Here is a 16,357-nt window from a genome sequence, read left to right as displayed (position 1 = left end):
GGTCCGGCAGTCTCTCGTCTTTTTTTTTGCGGATGGTCTCATACTTTTTACTGAAGCAAGCTTGCAACAAGCTAGAGTCTTACAAGGGGTATTGGAAAGATTTTGTGACTTGTCAGGACAAAAGGTCAGCATTGGGAAATCACGACTTTTTTGCTCAAAGAATGTGAAGTGGGACTTGGCAGACCAGATCAGGGATAGAACAGGAGTGAGCTTAACAAATAATCTGGGAAAATATCTTGGAATCCTGTTGTTACTTGTTACACTCTAGGGTAAACAGAAGAACATATGGTGAAATCTTGGAAAAGGTTCTCATAAGAGGTTACAGGGATGGAAGGGTAGGTGCCTCTCATACGCAGGCAGAGCTCTATTGGTCAAATCCGTTGTATCTACCATATCAATATATGCTATGCAAACTTCCTTGTTACCGGCTACTATTACTGCTGACATTGAGAAGAGAATAAGGAATTTCATTTGGGGAGAAGGAGAAAAAAGGAGAATGCACCTGATCAACTGGAATATGATTACACAGCCTAAGAATAGAGGGGGGCTGGGGGTTCAAAAATTGAAGAGAGTAAATAGAACCATGCTTGCAAAAACATGCTGGAGATTCTTAAAACAAAAAGTCGCCATATGGGCCAAAGTACTTGGGGGGAAGTATAGAGTCAACAACATGGCTTAAGGGTTGACAAAAAGTGGAAGCTAGTTTCACCAATTAGTGAAGCTATGTAAACCATACTAATTGCTGTAGACAACGATCAGAAGAAAGAAAAATCATACTAATACACGTAACATTTGCAACCCAAAGTTCCATACATTGAGAGTATAAAAGAAACTTTTACTTGAAGCTGAAAATTAAAATTCATAAAGAACTGAATATTCCTCTCATCCCACCAGATGTCTACACTTCAAAACTGTTAACCAAAAAAGCACTCCCTATGTGCCATAAATATTGAAGCATAAGGAGGTGGGGTTGGATATGTAACATTCCCAGCCACCACCTCCTACCTAACTATGACGCTCTGACAAAGAAAGTTAAGAATCAGCAATTGTAACTTCAACTTCTACACCAGGCTCAATAGTGATCGAGGTGATTTGCTTCACCACATCTGGAGAGCTGAAAAGGTCAATCACCCGCTTGTGAACTCGGAGCTCAAATGTATCCCAGGTGTTAGTTCCTGCAGGAAAAAGAAATATCAAGAAAATGAGTGTTCAATAAACATATATTCGAAATAGAAGGGTCAGTGATTAATATCCTCAAAAGCACATCATAGGCACAAGGGATCTTATTAAATTTAACAAAGGCATAGACTGCTCAACATTATTAACAATAAAAAAACACTTGAGCAATTTAGAACGTTCCTCAAAAGCACATCATAGGCACAAGGGATCTTGTTAAATTTCACAAAGACATAGACTGCTCAACATTAGTAACAATAAAAAAACAATTGAGCAATTTAGAACGTTGCCCCAACCCTTCCCTGTCCCCTCCAAAAAAAAATGGAACAAAGAAGAAACAGATAAATGCATGCATTATAATTAGAGGTGTCAAAATGGGTGACTTGGGCGGGTTTGGATCGGGTAAAATAGGTAATGGGTATAAGTGAGTCAACCCATTTATACCCATTTAATTAGATGGGTATAAATGGGTAAGTCAAAAAATGAATTGGATAACCCAATTACCCATTTATAACCCATTTATTTTAATTTTTTGTAAATTCATTTAAATTCATTTTTGCAAACTAAGTTATCAATTTATACCGCTCTTTGTACCCATCATTAGTTTTAAATATTTACTTATAATGTTCAATAAGCCTAATTACCAAATTTTTTTCAATTATACTCTATTTCACAAAATTACATATTATTTAATAATTGAATAATAAGAATATAAAAATTTGAACTAAGTACTATAAAAGTTAATATAAAAATTTAATCCAAAAATTTTTAACCCCTAACATTTTTTCCATATATAAATTTAAAATTTCATTTTAGAAAGATAAGAAAAGAGGCTCAAATTTATCATAAATTGGTAATGCCGAAAAATGAGCAAGTTAACAAACTAAGAGAAAACAAAATAATAAAATAAAACCAACAAATAATAATAATAATGAAACAAAAGTAGTTAACATAATGACAAAATGAAAAATTTGAAAAAAAAAATGGGTGGGAGAAAAGAAGAGATTTAGGGGAAGAGAATTTTAAATGGGTTAATTGGGTTTGATGGGTTACCCAATAATACCCATTTAATAAATGGGTATTATTGGGTAACCCATTTATACCCATATACAAAAATTTAAGATACCCATACCCATCTATTCATGGGCGGGTATAGGTAAATTTAGTTAAGTGGGTTGATTTGCCACCTCTAATTATAATCTTCTATCTCGAGGACGAAAAAATAATATAAACTAATTCCCCAGTCTCCTTGAATCAGTACAACAATGATACAAAACTAGAATCAAAGGACAATTCCCTCGGTAAAAAATGACTGGAAGCAACAGAAATGGCCAAATAGGTTCTAATAATAATGCAACATGATTCTGACGAACTAAAACCAAAGACTAATAACATCAGAGAAAAGTTCTTGTTATTTGATCCTGAAACATAACAGAACAAATCAAAAAGTTCAAGGCACCCTGTCTCTGTTTCCAAATACAATTATATTGCAGCTAAAAATCACAACTCCTCTGGTCACTTTTCAAGACTAAAAAAAGTCCAAAATTTTCTTCAGTATCCAAAGCTTAACAGCCAATATTTCATTCCCATATTCAATACCATGTCCTTCAAATTGACAATATACTAATGACATTTAAACAAAAACACATTTACCAATCGTCCACAGTTCGACAAATGTAACAAGAAAATAAAAATCAGCAACAACAATTACAATTAAACTTCAAATACTATAAGGTTATTAATCCTAACATCAACGTCAACAAATATTTGGTCTACAATACTCAAATGCCATAAAACAGCATTTTTCCTATTTTTTTCCCTGGATTCGAAGCGTTACACATCACATATTCATTCAAATGGCACAAATAAATAAGCAGAAATCAAGAAGTTACCTTCACCGCAAGGAGACTTCCTAGTAGTGATGTGAAGAACCTTGGTGGGCATTCTTACAGGTCCCTTCACCCTGAGTCGCTTATCCTTGGCCCCACGAACCAGATCAGAACAAACTACGCAAATATATATCCCAACAATACCCAAAAAGGAGAAAAGAAATTGAGATACAGGAATGTAGATAAATCAGCACAATTAGAACAGGCTACATATAAGATAAAACCAGATGTTCTGATGAACCCCAGGGTTTGTTAAAATAGGCTAGAGGGTTTTAATTAAAAGAAGAAGAAAAAAATTAACCTTTCTCGAGGTTCTTGACGTTTTTGGAGGAAAGTGTGATCCTAATCTTATGAACCTGCTCCTGAGGCTCCTCCATACCAACCTTTGTCGGCTTCACTGCTTGGTATGCCATTTTTTCAATAACCCTTTTGGCTGCTGCTTACCTTTTTCAAGCCCCAAAAAACAAATCAAAATTGTTGAAATGAATAAACCAAGCACTACCCTAGAACTATACTCGATAAGTCGGCAAAAAATTAAAATATATACCGCCAAACAAAGCATCCTCTAAGATCTAAAGGAGGAGAGACAAAGGAAGTACCCGAGGAAGAGGAGGCCGACAGAATGGTACTGCAGCGACGCTGGGCTTTGTTTCCTTCTTTGGTGGGAAGCGCTGTGGAAAACAAAACTAGGGTTTTTAAGGGGGCTGGGTTTCCAGAGAGGTGGGTTTTATATACGGATAATTTCAGATACCTCCCTTGAGGTTTCTTACAATTTCACTATCGTCCCCTGAATTTTTGAAAATATAACTTACCTCCCCTATAAGTCATTTGGGGCTCAATGCTTATCTCATGGATGACCAAATGATTTTACTATCCTTATAACTTAGGAAATATTACGTGTACTAAATTAACCATGATTTTGAATATTAAAAAATTTGAAAATCTTGAATACTAAACTTTATAATGATAATTGTTAACATTTTAAAATTCTTTTTGTATATTCTAGTAGTTCTTGTAGTTTTTTTGGGAATTTCGCCAATTTGGTCCCTAAACATTTTCACTTAAATCAATTTCGTCCTTAATGAAATATTTTAACCAATTTAGTCCTTCAACTAGTATTTTATTTCCAATGTAGGACTTTTACTCAATTTGCGTGGACCAACGGGGGTATAATTGTCATACTGGTTTAATCTTTTACAATTTACCGGCGAAACAGATTAGAGATGATTACAAAAAAGGGACGGCATCTGGATTTGAAGACATTAGGACTCATCACAATTTCTCAATTCTATTTGCAAAGAGCACTGGTTCTTCTTGGAGATGCACGTGCTACATCAGAAGCACACGGTCTCTCGGATGCAATTTATCGTGCTCATCGTTACATCAAGGCTGGAGCTGATGCTTCCTTAGTGGAGACACAAGATCCCATGATGGGCTCATAGAAATTGGAGAAAAAAAAATGTAAAGAAAAAAAATGAAAAACAGAGATCTGCAAAGGAGATAATTGAGGAGCTAGATGAGGAAAAGAAGCTAGTAAAGTTTTAAGCTCTCAAGTCCATTGAAATCATCAATGTGAAAGATTACAACATGCGGGTGGTCTTGATTCCTGACACACTAAAGTATCTCCTACGGCCTGATTGGAGAAGAAGGATTTAAAGGTTCCTGAGCCAACCAGTGCCTGCAACTGCTTGGGTTACTATTCTACAGTTACTACCTTTCTGTTCTTCGAGAGGCTTGGAAAGGGAAAGGAAAGAAAAGCCCTATCGGCCATTACTTGCAATTCGGCTGACTGCGTGGCTTGCTAAAAATGGAGAAACCATCAGTAGCTTCAGCCCGTGGAAATGACGATAGTGGAGGAAAAAGAGCCCGTATTGAAGTCCCTGTTGGATGTAAATTTGATCCCACTGATGAAGAATTGATGTTTTATCTGAGGAACTTCAACTTTCGGTACCTGAGAGCACTACTCTTGGTATCTATCCTGTGTCATCCAGCCAAAAAAATTTGTTGTCAGATATGGGAACGGCTCAGCAAAATGTCATTATCGAAAAAACAACTGGTAATCATCTTCCACCAACTTTTGATGATGTGATTCACGTCATTCGGCATAGCAGCTTCCGAGTTGGAAGTGATCAACTAGTGATTGATACACTGGATAGAAACTTAGATGTGGGGAAGCTCATAAATGTGGTGACAGATGATGTTGATATTAAAAACCTAGCCACTGCACCAAAATCTCCTAGTTGCTCTGAGGCTCTGAGTTTAAAATCAAACCTCTCAGATAATGCAAACACTAAAGAAGTGGACGTGAAAGCTCCGACCAATCACTTCACTCCAGCTCCAAAGTTAGATTCTTCAGAACCAGCAATAATGAATTCTCCTGTAGCAGAGGAGGAAGCCCCAACAACACCAGCAAAGGAAACTTTGGATGCCAAATCTTTCCGGCGGAGGGCAGAGGCACTAGAAGGGCTCCTAGAATTGTTTGCAGATTTGCTTCAGCATAATAGACTAGAAGAGCTTGCTGTTGTTCTAAAACCTTTCGGAAAATATAAGGCTTTTCCAAGGGAGACAGCAATCTGGTTAGCTAAGAGTCTCAAAGGGATGATGCTTGAAGACTCAGGACGGATGTCATGAACAATTAGCCAAAACCCTGCTGGTAGGAGCTTTTTTTTTTAATTCCTTACATGTTCATCGGGCTCCAAAGATTTGGCTAATACTTCTTTTTTTCCACCTACACTGCAAATTTGTCTCTGCCCCATTCCACGCCATACCATGGAATTCAATCCCCAAGAGAAGCAATGCCACTTCTTTAAGTTCAAGCTCCAGTTCTTCTTCGTTCCATTTCTGTGCATTCACCTTTCTTCTTCAGTTATTTTAGCTCCCATTCTCCAGGATCCTTCCACTCAGCTTCACTTTTTGTCACTTTACTTGAGAACCCCTTACCAGCAGCCCACAAAACTACTCGTTGACCTCATTGCCTCTTTCAATTAGGAGGAATGCACCTGCAGCAACCCCTCTTCTTGTATGTAACGCTACCACCCGCTTCCCTGCACTTCTCCTCTATGCAACTGGCTCAATTCACCTACTTGTTCAAACTGTTCTTTTGAACCCACTGATCCCATTTACTCCGACGGCTTGTGCCATCTCTTCCTCGCAAGACCAAGGAATCGGAAAAAAGTGACGGTGCAGGCACTAGCTGACATCAGGCTCTCTTCTCTGTTTTGTCAGCTAATGATCTCTTCCTCGTAATGATCTCTAATCTGTTTCGCCGGTAAATTGTAAAAGATTAAACCAGTGTGACAATTATACCCCTATTGGTCCACGCAAATTGAGTAAAAGTCCTACATTGAAAGTAAAAAATTAGTTAAGGGACTAAATTGGTTAAAATATTTCATTAAGGACGAAATTGATTTAAGTGAAAATGTTTAGGGACCGAATTGACGAAATTCCCAATTTTTTTCTCCTAAAAAAAGATTAAAATTCCTATTTAAATATTTTTATTTCATAAATTTTTCATAAGAATAACAAGATGAATATGAAAATATACAAAAAAAAATGTAAAGTATTAAAATATGTTACAATTAGATTTTATTAAGTTATAAATAAAATGTGACTGCACATAAATATAACCTTACGACCCAATCCAACTATTTCCTTGTCCAGTAGAGTTTTCAAACTCAGTTAAGTTGCCATAAACCACTTACAAATCATTTTAGTTTTTAGAGACATAAAATCGCGTCAAAATTTTGAAAATTTTCTCACCATCCGAGCCAACAATAATAAGTAGAACCCAAATCCTAATAATGCCAATTAGATATTTGAGGACTTCACAATCTTATTGATATTTGTTTGGATAGTGTATTACTTAAAATATTATTTGGAATAATTACTGTAGCACTTTTTGTGATGTGTTGTATGTAAGATAAAAAGGTGATTGGAAATATAAAAAGGTAGATTGGAAAATGTGTTTGTGATGCAAGCAAAATATTATTTGAAATAATTGAGGTATCCAATTAATGTAGAATGAGTGAATTCCACAATCTCATCTAAAGTATTTACTTTGAACCAATGAAAGACTCCAACCTTACAGAGAGAAGAATTTGAACTTCAGAGTTAGGAATCTCATATAGTTACATGAGTAATCTCTTCCTGCTGGGCTGGGGTCATGATCGTAGAGTCTCCACTGGGCCAAAAATGTGCAGGTTACCTTTGATTTTAGACACTTAGAACAACAATGGCCATCAGAGTCCCAGCTTTAGAGACTTGTTTTTTACATTATTTCTCAGTAAAATCCATAAACTGACTCATAACATGATTTAAAAATAAATAAATAAAGAAACGCAACCATCCTATTGGAACTTTTCAGATTAAAGGCTACCGAACCAAACCATGGAGGACAGAATAGACGAAGATGAAATTAATTTGCCCACAGACGAGGTCAATATGAAATTGATTTGGCCTCTCGATCTACTGCCCTTAAAGATTGAATAGTTTTCAATTTTGAAATAAATGTGCCTACATCAGCCCAGTGGCTTCCCATATTAGAGCACATCCCATATTTTCAACTTTTATTCAGGGAACGAAAAATACATTTGGAAGTCTATTTTCCATAACCTAATCGCATTCACAACAAACCCCTTTTGGCCTCTAAGCAATGTAATGCTTTTCACTTCAACTTGTAGCATCATCCACGGAAAGAAGACTTGTTTGCATTAAACATCACAAGCAAAAGTAAATCATGAATGAAAATGAACAGGAAATAAAGTTCCCGGCTGCAGGTATTTAGTTAAATCTATCTAGAAGAACATCAAAAGCATCATCCTGAACTGTAATCCACTGTCAATCATATCACAAAATTTGGCTTAACAAAGAAGTTTTCCCAAGCTAATGGAAGATAACACGGCACTCCTTAGACAGCTTATGAATATCTGCTACCCAAAAGATCCAAGTCATCTCCTTGAGCCTAGGCCACAAGGGTGCTGGCAGTAGTAGATTCACTGCAAGCAAGAGTTTCATCAGCATTTGGTCAAAAAAAAAAAAAAACTGAAAACAAGTTGCGATAACGTAATGACCAAGCATAGAAGTCAACTGTCTTAAAAAAAAAAGTCCTAACGCAGGGTCATTGCTAAAAGATAATCATCACTATTCAGACTGCTGTCGAGTATAACATGCTCCACTAAAACTAAAAGCATCACACAACCAAAAAATGTTTTGAAAACAACTTAAAAACGTACAAATGGAGTGTAGATGCAATGAAAAACCATTGCAGAAGCACAGGACAGCCACGCGCACTACTGGACAACATAGATAAGGAACCTCAAAAAACTCCATACACCAATTCTTTCTAAAACTACTGGACAACGCATGTAAGGAAGGAACCTCAAACAACACCACAAACCAATTCTTTCCAAACCAACAAGAACTCCTATGCTGACTATCTTATGGACAGTTCCAATGGTACAACATGAAGATTGCCTTGATAGGCAAAAAAAAAAATGGGGGAAGGTATTCCATACTAGTGGAAGAGATTGTGATTAAGTATTTAAAGATGATTGAGGGTGGCAGCCAATCTTTTATCACTACACAGTAAAAAGTGTGGAAAGCTCTCCAAAGCGTGCGTCATTAAGGCTGGAGGAGGAAACTTCATCCAGATCAGATTTTTTTATTTTGACACGTATGAATGAGAGTTTATATGATTTTTATGCTAAGGATGCAGAATAAAACCAACTCATAGGCCGATAACCTATTTCCCATTTCCTCCGCCAGATCACCAATGAGGTATTTAAAGAAGCAAAGGAAAATCCCAACAGTTAAAACAGCTAAAAGTCCTAACCAGCAAACTGGCATCTCAGTATATTCTAATGAAAACGCAACGCGACAGAACATTTCATTATCAAAGAACAGACGTTAATCAGTTAACCAAACCCATTGGACAGACTTCAACGACGCTTAAAAGAAAAAATCAACAGGGACAAATGGGGAATGAGAGGGCATACTATTTCCAGTTGGGAGGGAGCTTCTTGGTCTTCTTGTAGTAACGAGCGAGACGGTGAATCCTGCTCTCCACCAGAATCAATCTGAACTTGGAATCCTTGTCCTTCCTGTTCCTCTCCAAATGCTTCCTGATTGCGACGGCCTTCTTGATCAGATGGTACAGATCCTCCGGAATCTCAGGTGCAAGCCCTGCCCTCCGAACCAGAAAAAAGCACTAATATTGTTATAAAAAATTTAAACAAAATAATGCTAATACAATAAGGAAAATGATATTGAATTGTTTTCTTTTGTTTTTTATTTTTTTTGAAATATACCGTGAGCCTTGAGGATACGCAAGATCTTGCTGCCAGTGACACTCTTAACCTGCGCTATACCATGAGAGTCACGAAGAATCACACCGATCTGAGACGGTGTCATTCCCCTCTTTGCAAACTTGCAGATGTTATCTTCAACCTATCAATTTTCCAGAACAAGTTCAAAAAAGAAAAAAGAAAAAAATAGAACAATAAGAACGTATGCTGGTACATCCGGAAAAGTAGTAACATAACGAAATTCTACTAACATCCTGGGAGGAGATCTTCAGCCAGCTTGGAGGAGTTCTCTTGTAAGGGAGAGCCGATGCAGAAATACCCTTACTGGATTTTACAATCACCGGAAAATTTAAAAAAAAAAAAGTCAGCCTCTGCTTTACAAATGAATTAAAATGAGCATGAGTAATCTCATTTGTTGTTTCTTTGTTTGAGAGGAAGAGAAAGCAAACCCGCGACTATGCATACGACCCATGGTGACGGAGTGTGGCGCTGGTAGCGGAGGCGCGATGTGCTCAACGACCGACTTTTACCTTCGAATGGCCACAAACCCTAGCACTCCTCTAAAGTCTAAACTGGATGTGTTACTAGGGTTTAAACCATATAAAGCCGACGGTTTCCTCAGCCGGTCAAAATGTCGCAACTGCCCTTATATTTTAACCAATTGACATTGGGCCTCTAACTTTAGCTGTTGGTTCTGTTTTGGACCGAAATGTTGAGAGAACAGACGCCTACGCACTGGCCCAAATTAATGGATCCGTCCGTCTCAAAACAGATACATGTGGACTGATATGAAGATTTATGGTTCGGCTGAGGGGGAAAGGAATTATGGTAGCCATGATTGTGCTATCACGTTTCCCATTAGAATTGTCACTTGTTTTTTGGGATGACATTCAGAGAGTGGGTATTAACGCAGAAGGCGCGGGTTTTGGGAGATTTGATTAGATTGCATCCGTCCTAACCCTTCTAATTAGATCCTGTTCTGGTGCCGCACACAAGGATCAGCTCAGACAGAAATAGGTTGGGAGGTCTTTGAATTGGATGAAGCCGTTGGCTGTCACAACAGGTACAGACCCGAAACTGTGAAGTCGAAACGAAAAATGCCAGTATCCTGATAACCGGAGTCGAAGAGGAAATTACCATACTATTCATTTACTGATCAGAATCCTACTCATTACGTACACATTCTGCTTATCATGTACCTATAGGACTTGGTCCCAATGCAAGCAATTAGATACAGCTGAAAACTTATTGCTGAGACAGAGGCAGAGCAGAGCCGATTAAATCTCAAAGGAGCACAAGCCCAAAAAGTCATTGTAACAGCCCACCACGAGAAGTCCAGACACTCAATAAGAACGTACTCAAAATGAATGTCCACACACAAATTAGTTAAAGAGAGAAAAGCAGATACACCAAATTAAAGCTCAATCCGACTCGAACTGTACAAACAGGTTGATCAGAGCACCAAACATCTGTATGCTGAAGTACATCTAGATCCGAAATACTTATCCTGATACTTGTCCATTTCAGGATTCTAAGAACAAAATACAAGAAAATAAAAAATCCTCTCAAATATATTAAGAACAGTTTTTTTCCCTCCTAATCTGACATAAACGAGTAGTGAGACTAAAATGAGGCAGGATCTGAAAATGAAAACCCACTTCAAAATGATGAATCAGATAGTACGCCAGAAAATTCACGTTCCTGCTTCGTGCTAATCAACAATACAATCACTGCTTTGAACCACCTGTAAAAGATAAACATAAATCAGAAAACTTTTTGTTTTGATTTAAAAAGATGGTCTAGCCTGAAGGATTGTGCACAACAATGTCAGTTGCTTCATGCAAACCATCAATATAGCAGCTCGACACTTTTTTAACTTACAAACTTCATATCGTGTTCAATATTAAACACAACAAAAGATCTTCCACTTTGCTAGCACAACTTACTCAACAACATCGCAGATAAACGGCTAAAATTGACATAAATGATGTCAAAATTCTAGTCAAATCCTTCTACGACTTGTATAACATGGGAGGTAGCATATGCGTAGGACTGGTCAGGATAGAAACCTAAATCTTCAAAACAGCACGGTTTATTCTACAAGATAAAGTGAAATGATCATAGGAAATTAAATTGAACTCGTGAAAAGAAATGTTGTAAGAGAACAAGCATCTATAAGCAATAAATAGCAATCATTTGCGCCTATCAGCGGCAATGAAGATTCACAATGTCTATTTAACTGTGAGGGCAAGGTAGGATATTCATCTGCAGAACTTCACCAACAGAATTTACTGCAGGACAAATGAGTGGGGAGAATTATGTCAGACAGCTAAATCTTGTGAACCATTTATGCTATGCACAGGAGTTTAGTGATATCTCTTTTGCATTCTCTCAGTATCCTCCCATTGTACTCCATTTGAAACAAATATTTCTCTAACTCCAAATATGGTCATTAATTGCAAGTCAGACTTGACAAAAGCTTCAATGTGCAATACCAACAGCATCTCATTTTCAAACAAGGCATAAAAGGAAAAATATGACGGAACAATAGCAATCTTTCAGGGAAGTATATAAGTTATATACATGTTATTCCCTTAACGTCCAACTGCAACAGATCATTTGCATTGGTTTAAAGGAGAACATTACTCTTGGCTTCAGATAATGCAATAAAGTCGCACGAATCTGAACAAGTCATGCAACCCATATCCTATGAAGCCATGTAAAAGGTGTAAAACTTCTTTCTACCTATTGTATTCCAACACCACCCTCAGTCCAAAATCAAGTTCACTACTTTATTGTACAAAAGCTCTCTCTCTCTCTCTCTCTCGGTTACTTCTTGGTGCATTAACAACGTAGTAAGTTGTATATAGCTGAAAGCTAAGACAGACCTAATGTCTTGAGCCAGACCAGTTAGACACAGAAAGCATTGAGGTTTCCCTCATTTCAAAATTTTTGGAGTGATGGAAGGAATTGGTGAAGAGAGCATTTAGTGAGAGAAAGGTTCAATACTTATTTCAAATGTGAGAAGTACAAGAGAAAAAGGATTGGACAAACATCACATTGGGTGTACATACACATACGGATTTCCTTTCTCTGGTTCCTTTCAAAGAGGGAGGAGAAATCCTTAGGATTTTCATTCCCAACTAAGGCTTCATATTAGAAGGTTTTAATTTATTACAGATGAATATGCCTCCCAAAACTATACTCCAAAACACATAACAAGAACTTTACACTGTATGCCAATTCCCCAATCTCAGGGTCAATTTATGGATTAAGGAAAGCTGCATCACTGAGGGGCTAAAACTTCTCCGCAATCCCAGAAGCCACATAAGGGGCTTTGAGCTATAAAATCACTTGATCAATCTCTATTTGAATATTACGACGCGACTGCATAGAAAAGGACAAATAAACAACATATTCAAGAACATGCTGTATGTCATATCCATACTAAACATCATTACAGGTCTCATTCCATCTTCGGGAGTTCAGAAAATGTATGCATTTGCATATAAGACGATACGTAAATGATTCGTTTTCCCGTCAACAATAGGTAAAGAAAATGAAAAACAACCAAATATAAACCAAGTTTGTAAAACATGAAACCCTAGGTCATACTCACAGGAGGAAAAAATCACTTAGCCACCATCCTGGCAATGAAGTCCTCGTAGCGGATCTTGCCATCGGATCCAACATCCACCTCTCGGATCCACTCATCAAACTCCGCAGGCTCCAGCTTCTCCCCGATACTGGTCAAAATGTGCCTGAGATCCGAAACGACAACGAATCCGGTCCCATCCTTATCAAGGACCTTGAATGCGTCCCGGAGTTGGCGATCAAAGGGCTCACGCTTGAGATGCTTCGACATTAGGTCTAAAAATCGGTTGAAATCGAAAGCAGCGTTGAGCTTTTCCTCGTTGATTATGGCCTTGAGTTGGGCTTGGGTCGGGTTTCCACCCAATGAACGCATCAGAATCCCTAGCTCCGACGGGGCGATCTTTCCGTCGCCGTCGGTATCGAAGAGCGTGAAGGCTTCTTTCATGGAAGAAACTTGGTCGTCGCTCAGATCTTTTCCCATTTTTCTTTGCTTTTTTGGGCTCTCTTTCTAACTTTCTTTCCTGCCTGTTGCCTTTCCCTTCCGGTATACCGCTTTAAACATGTGTGCTGGATTTTTGTTTTTGAACGGAGGGGTAAAATTGTAAATATGAAAAGTTGAGAGACAGTAGTGTAGCAACCAGCAACTTAAAGAACGTGACAATGGGCCCAGGCCTAGCCCAGTATGGCAGTACCACTCTTTGATGAACGTTGACAGTGTCCAGTGGGATGTAATACAATGGAATTTGTCCAGTAGGCTCTATTCCAATGGGCTTCATCTCCCAGAGCCGTTCTAGATGCAGGAAAAGCAAATAAACTTTTGTCATCTCGGAAGCAGGAGAAAGCCAACGGAAATTACTTTCGGAAAGAAATGCCCCCTTACTCGTTTGAGGCTCAACAAAGCACTTTATGTATCTTGTTTATGATTGAAAGTTTAATTTCAATTTCTTGAGAACCTCTCTCAATATTTGAGCATAAATGCTGTATCAAAAAAGAAAAAATTCACCCGCCTTCTTTTTTATAGAACTATGCTATTGTACTATTAGGTCATACAAATTTCAGATATATTTTTCAAATTTTGAGAAAATAACTTGTAATCCAAATTCAACTTTATTATGAACTTTCGATTATAAACCAAATGCTTGCAGGTGGAATCTCATGTGCTTGTGCTTCTTCTCTATCCCCGTTCAATTGCATGTTTGAGCAAGTGTAGAAGTAACGATTGTTTCCCATTTTGGGCTAGTCAAATAACTCCATAAATAATCAACTCGCTTTAAGTGAGTTTGTTGGATATTTTAATAAAAAAATATCATATGTTTATTTTAAATTTAAACATAATAAATTATAAACTTTTTAATAAATTTGTAGCTACAAATTCAATCATTCAAAAGTGTAACTTATATTTTAAAAATGAGATTGATGTCTTGAATTGTGTAACCTATATAATGAGTAGGTTTATGAATTCATTTAGTAAATTTTTTACCATGAGACAATGAATCTAGAATTTTTAATTTGTCGTTGAAAATATGATATATTTATTCCACTTAATGTTGGTATTTTAATATTCCTAATTTTTCAACCTACAAATAGACGCTTCTATCAACCAAGTCACAATACATACTTTACTATCTTTGAACTATTTTCTATTTTTCTTCAACTCACTGCTATTGGAGTTTATAGGATAAATAACGATGTTATGTGAGGTTTCTGTTTTACTTCAATAGTGTAGATTATAGTAGATTATAGTAAGAAAAATGTTAGGCTGTTGTATCTTAGAGGCGATGTGTTGAAACCTACTATACCAAAACAAAAGATACTCCGTAGAAATGCAAATCGTTTTAAATAGAGCAATTTAGTCAAATTCTCAACCCACGCCAAATTAATGTTTTATGATACAAATTATTTGCATTTATTAATGCAATATTGAGCTATGAAATTTTTGTTAATTTCTTTGTTAAATTTTATTAGAGAAATTATTGTTACTTATATTTTGATTATGAAAGTGGAAGAGAGTTGGTCATCACATAAAACACGATGTGCAGATATGACTAGATATGACTTCAGTCAAGAGTTCAAACATCTGTACATGCGCATCTAGATGTGAGAACGGCTCCTTTTTAAGTCTCTTGACCGACGAGACTATGAAAGTGCAATAACGATCTGTTCTCTTACAGAAAACAAATTTGCATTTCCTTGTTAGAGATCTATTGGCAGTTAATTGAAGAGTGAAGAGGTAACTTTTGACCAGACGAGCTGCTCCAGCTATCGAGAGTGTGCGCCGGATTGGTGGAGTAGCTAATCAAGGATCAATTGTTTGGATTGTCAGAGGCGGGGCTGAATCCCCCGGTCTTCCTCCGAAGATTAAGTCAGTTCAGTGGTATACTAATATGGGAGTAGTTTTAGAGAGATAGGTAGTAGACTCTTTCCTTTACCCAAGATTCGTCCCCTTTCTCAGTGGGATGTTCGGCTATTTATAGGGGACAGTTTGGAGGTACAAACGGTGGGGTCCAGACCCCTGGAAGACTGATAGAGACAGCATATCACCTTGATGTGACCAATCTGTACAGATAGTAGGGTGTCAGAACAGTGCGCAATGTCAGGGGTCACATCCACGACTGTTTGATGGTCAGACCCTTGACCCACACCTCGGTTAGTATGGATCACAGTACTAGACCGAGGTAATAGCGGGGCGACGAAGTCACCTCGGTCATCAGGATGTTAGCCCAATTGAGATAGTTACGACGGGGGGATGATTATTCCGAACCGGGGTACCCTACGGCTTTCCCAAGGCAGAATGGCCATCCTCAAAGAGTGACGCCGTTGATTTCACTGAAGGAAGTGGGACAGGCTGTACTAGGGATGCTAGCAAGTTAAGCTGCTCGCGAGTAGCTTGATCAAAAACTTGACTCGAGCTCGGTAAAATCGAGATCGAGTTCGAGCTCGAGCTACTCGTTAAATTTAACGAGTCGAGTTCGAGCTCAAGAAATAAGTACTCGAGTGCTCGCCGAGCTTAATCGAGTTTTCATATTTTATTTATATTATATTATATATTATATATTTTTTAAAAAAATTATAGATTTATTTCAAAACTCGAACTCGAGCTCGAGTAGCTCAGGCTTGATATTTACTCGAGCTCAAACGAGTCGAGTTCGAGTACACAAATTTTGATCGAGCTCGAGCTCGAGTATGGTGCAACTCGATCTCGACTCGGCTCGATAGCAACTCTAGGCTGTACATCACAAGACCACGAGTCAAAGCTATGGTACCGAAAGATGCCATTCAAATTTAGCCAAAAAATAAAATAAAAAGAATTGGTTCTTTGAAGAAGTGAACCATCAGCATTATTAGGCCCTGTCTGTCTCATTCAGCCAGCCTGCCATGCGTATTATTACATGGGGA

General features: G+C 37.7%; 3 protein-coding genes across 4 annotated transcripts; all 3 read right to left on the bottom strand.

Moving 5' to 3' along the window:
* Window positions 1-757: 757 nt before the first annotated feature.
* On the bottom strand, window positions 758-3,780 carry LOC113730156 (small ribosomal subunit protein uS10y). Its single transcript, XM_027254660.2, has 4 exons — window positions 3,665-3,780; window positions 3,367-3,509; window positions 3,069-3,182; window positions 758-1,175 (listed from the first exon to the last, which is right to left on the bottom strand). The coding sequence occupies exons 2-4, from the start codon at window positions 3,476-3,478 to the stop codon at window positions 1,033-1,035; spliced, it is 369 nt and encodes a 122-aa protein (XP_027110461.1). The 5' UTR covers window positions 3,479-3,509; window positions 3,665-3,780; the 3' UTR covers window positions 758-1,032.
* A 3,969-nt stretch (window positions 3,781-7,749) lies between these two features.
* On the bottom strand, window positions 7,750-9,974 carry LOC113730154 (small ribosomal subunit protein uS15). Its single transcript, XM_027254657.2, has 5 exons — window positions 9,817-9,974; window positions 9,619-9,691; window positions 9,371-9,509; window positions 9,059-9,245; window positions 7,750-8,059 (listed from the first exon to the last, which is right to left on the bottom strand). The coding sequence occupies exons 1-5, from the start codon at window positions 9,837-9,839 to the stop codon at window positions 8,026-8,028; spliced, it is 456 nt and encodes a 151-aa protein (XP_027110458.1). The 5' UTR covers window positions 9,840-9,974; the 3' UTR covers window positions 7,750-8,025.
* Window positions 9,975-11,072: 1,098 nt separating this feature from the next.
* Window positions 11,073-13,545, bottom strand: LOC113730153 (probable calcium-binding protein CML13). Of its 2 annotated transcripts, none has more exons than XM_027254656.2 (2): window positions 12,987-13,541; window positions 11,073-11,111 (listed from the first exon to the last, which is right to left on the bottom strand). In XM_027254656.2, exon 1 carries the CDS (start codon window positions 13,440-13,442, stop codon window positions 12,999-13,001), a length of 444 nt encoding a protein of 147 aa, XP_027110457.1. In that variant the 5' UTR covers window positions 13,443-13,541; the 3' UTR covers window positions 11,073-11,111; window positions 12,987-12,998. The 2 variants fall into 2 exon arrangements, with proteins under 2 accessions (XP_027110457.1, XP_071934256.1); XM_072078155.1 differs by lacking the exon at window positions 11,073-11,111 and adding an exon at window positions 12,637-12,754 and having other exon boundaries at window positions 12,987-13,545.
* Window positions 13,546-16,357: the final 2,812 nt, after the last annotated feature.

This window comes from Coffea arabica, chromosome 2e (assembly GCF_036785885.1).
Source record: "Coffea arabica cultivar ET-39 chromosome 2e, Coffea Arabica ET-39 HiFi, whole genome shotgun sequence".
Lineage (NCBI taxonomy): Eukaryota > Viridiplantae > Streptophyta > Magnoliopsida > Gentianales > Rubiaceae > Coffea > Coffea arabica.
This window is presented reverse-complemented; position numbering and strand designations above follow the sequence as displayed.

Excerpts from the sequence above, each read along its gene's own strand:
- LOC113730154 (XM_027254657.2), bottom strand. The coding sequence starts at position 9,839 with ATGGGTCGTATGCATAGTCGCGG. Across the intron at positions 9,692-9,816 it reads GGTCGTATGCATAGTCGCGG|TAAGGGTATTTCTGCATCGG; the intron begins GTTTGCTTTCTC and ends TGTAAAATCCAG. Across the intron at positions 9,246-9,370 it reads GCGTATCCTCAAGGCTCACG|GGCTTGCACCTGAGATTCCG; the intron begins GTATATTTCAAA and ends TTCGGAGGGCAG.
- LOC113730156 (XM_027254660.2), bottom strand. The coding sequence starts at position 3,478 with ATGGCATACCAAGCAGTGAAGCCGACAAAGGTTGGTATGGAGGAGCCT. Across the intron at positions 3,183-3,366 it reads CGTCAAGAACCTCGAGAAAG|TTTGTTCTGATCTGGTTCGT; the intron begins GTTAATTTTTTT and ends ATATTTGCGTAG. Across the intron at positions 1,176-3,068 it reads GAAGTCTCCTTGCGGTGAAG|GAACTAACACCTGGGATACA; the intron begins GTAACTTCTTGA and ends TTTTTCCTGCAG.
- LOC113730153 (XM_072078155.1), bottom strand. The coding sequence starts at position 13,442 with ATGGGAAAAGATCTGAGCGACGACCAAGTTTCTTCCATGAAAGAAGCC.